The following is a 3,508-nucleotide window of genomic DNA, read 5'->3' as shown; positions in this document are numbered from 1 at the left end:
ATATTAACTATTAACTATATCTTATATATCAAAATTCTTCTGTATTGATGTACGTAAATATATTCCATTTGAACGGTTATTCGGATTGTGATAAATCTTTTTGGAGTTTGTTAAGAGGAATTTTTAAGATGTCATGAATTATAAAACTATAGTAATATTGTAGAAATAAATGAAAAAATTGCAAATTTTAACATATTTTTGTTTGGCATTGAAAACATGTTGACACATGAGTCATCTGTCAGAAGTGTCAATTTCCTTGAAATTTAAATTAAGGTGAAAATCTGAGCCGAGACAGAATTAAACCTTAACCTAGACCCCTAGATTTAATTCTAGATAATCTTATGTATAAATTGATCTTTTTTTAATTTTATGTTATGATGTATGAAATTTTTTGTACGGATGTATGAATGCAAACTGCTCCTAAACGGTTATTCCGATTTTGATAAATCTTTTTAGAGTTTGTTAAGGGAAATTTTTAATATATTAAGAATAATAAATTTAGAGTAATATTGTAAAAACATATAAAAAAATGCAAAATATAACATATTTTGGTTTGACATTGAAAACATTTCGACACATGTCGAACTGTCATCATTTGACTCATATGACAACTGTCATTTGCCAGAGATATCAATTCGCTTGAAATTTAAATTTAAAAGTGAAACTCTGAACCCAGACTAGAAAGCTAGACCCTTAGGTTATATTCTAGATAATCTTATGTATAAAATTCTTTCGTTCGGATGTATGAATGCAAACTCCGCCTAAACGGTTATTCGGATTTTGATAAATCTTTTTCGGGTTTGTAAAGGAAAAATTTTAAGATGTCATGAATCATAAAACTATAGTAATATTGTAGAAATAAATGGAAAATATTGGAAAAAAACAACGTATTATTGTTTGACATTAAAAACATTTTGACACATGTCATTTGCCAGAATTGTCAACTCGTTTGAATTTTAAATTAGGTTAAATTCTGAGCCCAGACAGAATCAAACATAGACCCCTAGATTTGATTCTAGATAATCTTTTGTATAAAATTATTTTGTACGGATGTATGAGTGCAAACTCCTCTTGAACGGTTATTCGGATTTCGATAAATCTTTTTGGAGTTTGTTAAGAAAAATTTTTAAGGTGTCATGAATCATAAAACTATAGTAATATTGCAAAAACAAATGAAAAAAATGCAAAAAAACAACATATCATTGTTTGACATTGTAACATTTTGACATATGAAAACTGTCATCTGTCAGAAATATCAATTTGCTTGAAATTTAAATATAGGTTACACTTGAAAATATTTATAAATCACATAACCTCTAATTAAATCCATGTGGACTGTTTAACAAAATATTCTTCATGGCATCAAAATTAATTTTGCAGCAAAATATTTATTTAATTGGTGATTTTGACACTCAGATGATCAGTAATGAATTGCCATCAAATTTACAAGTCTCCAATCACAGATGGCGCAAGTATTTATTTAGGGTAATATGTTAATAATAAATATACGAAACTTTTAATTGAATTGCGGACTATCTAAATGTTAATATTAAGAGCTAAAACTTTTAGAGAATTTTCTTTTATCACTTAGAAAGCATTTGAGCCCTTGGGAGCAAGGAAATTCGAAAATGTTCATATTAAGGACCACCATATATTTAAATATTTTTATTAAAGAAATTATTCCTCCCAATTATCAAAAATAAAATGTCCTTTTCCAGAAATTAAAATAACTTGCCCCATTTGTTAACAAAAACAAAAGAAAATAAGTATTTGTCCTAAAGAAAGCAATAACAGCAAAATGTATTAGAAAGTCGGTAATTTATCGTCGAAACTTATTGAAACTGAAACTTGTATGAACTGCTGTATTGATAACTGTTCTGAGAAACTTTCTGGGAGCAAGAAAAATTGACAGGGCCGAACTGGGAAAAAATAATAAAAGACACGATTAAAGTAAAACTTATTTGTAACTGTACAAGATAGCATTTAAGTAAAAATAAATACATTAAAACAATTTTGAATAATGTTTATTAGCAATATGGTAACACTCGTGATGCACACATTTATTAGTGTCGTCAATCATTATACACATTTGTATAATGATAAATTATAAATTATATATTTATAATAGTATTAAAAATATGTATAATATTCGAAAACAATAATGCATTTAAAGTCATACTTCAAATACGATATGATCGGTTTGTCTTTGTAATTAGCATTTATTAGAGAAATGAACTAATTCCTGATTAATAAATTTTATAATATTCGTTCACACAGTGGATTATGTTAAACAATGCCTAAACAAATATTTTCGTAACTTCACTCATTATGTAATAATTGTGTTTGAAGAACTTCATGTAATTGAAACTCTACTGACAAATAAACCTGGCAAAAAAGAGGACTCTACTAACGAGACTAAATTTCGGGACAAGGAAGAAGGAACTGTACTAAGGAGTAGTTTGTAAATAAAATAAAAGAACGATTCTACGAGCAAACTAAAAAAAATGAAAAAAAGACCCTACTGACTAGCAAACTAAAAAGAAAAAAAAGGGCTTTACTGACGAGCAAACAAAGATTAGAAGAACAAAGGATCTTTATTGACGAGCAAATTAATAAAAAAAAATATGAATGGAACTCTACTCACAAGCAAACGCAAAAGTAAAGCAAACTAAAATTATAACAAAGAGACTCTACTGACGGGCAAATAACAATTCTAATAGAAAAAGATTTAACAATTCTAAATTTAAAAATATTTAAAAAAAGGAAATCTACTGATGAGCAAATAAAAAAGGACTCTACTGACGAGCAAACTAAATTTTTACCCGACTAACTTCCGGAATTTTGTAAATTATGGGAAAAAGAGGGTGGTTCCATATGAAATTTTTGAGTTATTTGACAAAAACCTAAAAAATGACCCGAAGTTTCTATTTATTGCTAAAGAGTGATATAAAGTTTTTGAGTTATTTGACAATAACCAAAAAAATGTCCCGAATTTTCTATTTATTGCTAAAGAATGAAATATCAAATTCAAAGTGGTTTTATTCAAAGTGGTTATTTTATATCGGAGTTTTTAAATATTACACATATTTTTAATGCCATTATATAAACAATTTATAATTTATCATCATATAAATGTGTATAATGGTTGACACTAATAAATGCGTGCATCACGAGTGTAACCATATATTACTGATAAACATTATTCAAAATTGTTATATGATGTATTTATTTTTACTTAAAAGCCATCTTGTACAGTAGCAAATAAGTTTTACTTCTATCTGTCCTAAGTTCGGTTCTGTCCATTTCCCATGTTATTTCTGTTCATGAGTAACACAAGAAAATGAAATGAACTTGCCGAAAGTAAAGTAAAGTTTCAGAAGGCGAATTGTATTTTTTATATTAGTCGAAGTGCAAAAACCGAAGAAAAACCAAACCTTACAAACCGAATGTTGCAACCGGAGAGTAAAGTGCACGTGGCGCATTATTTGTTCGAGGAACAAATAATTTT

General features: G+C 27.6%; 1 protein-coding gene across 1 annotated transcript in view; it reads right to left on the bottom strand.

Annotated features, from left to right (window-relative positions):
• The window catches only part of LOC113388471 (cytosolic Fe-S cluster assembly factor NUBP1 homolog), a 13,130-nt gene extending 9,827 nt beyond the window's left edge, over positions 1 to 3,303 (bottom strand). The window contains exon 1 of the mRNA XM_026625847.1: positions 3,273 to 3,303. Within this exon, the coding sequence (XP_026481632.1) occupies positions 3,273 to 3,303 (31 nt within the window). The remainder of the gene's footprint in view (positions 1 to 3,272) is intronic.
• Positions 3,304 to 3,508: the final 205 nt, after the last annotated feature.

This window comes from Ctenocephalides felis, unplaced genomic scaffold (genome assembly GCF_003426905.1).
Source record: "Ctenocephalides felis isolate EL2017-DRISC unplaced genomic scaffold, ASM342690v1 CF-g0.4_SCAFFOLD_03572, whole genome shotgun sequence".
In the NCBI taxonomy this organism is placed as follows: Eukaryota; Metazoa; Arthropoda; class Insecta; order Siphonaptera; family Pulicidae; genus Ctenocephalides; species Ctenocephalides felis.
Note: the sequence above shows the minus strand (reverse complement) of the source record. Positions and strands in the feature narration are given on the sequence as shown.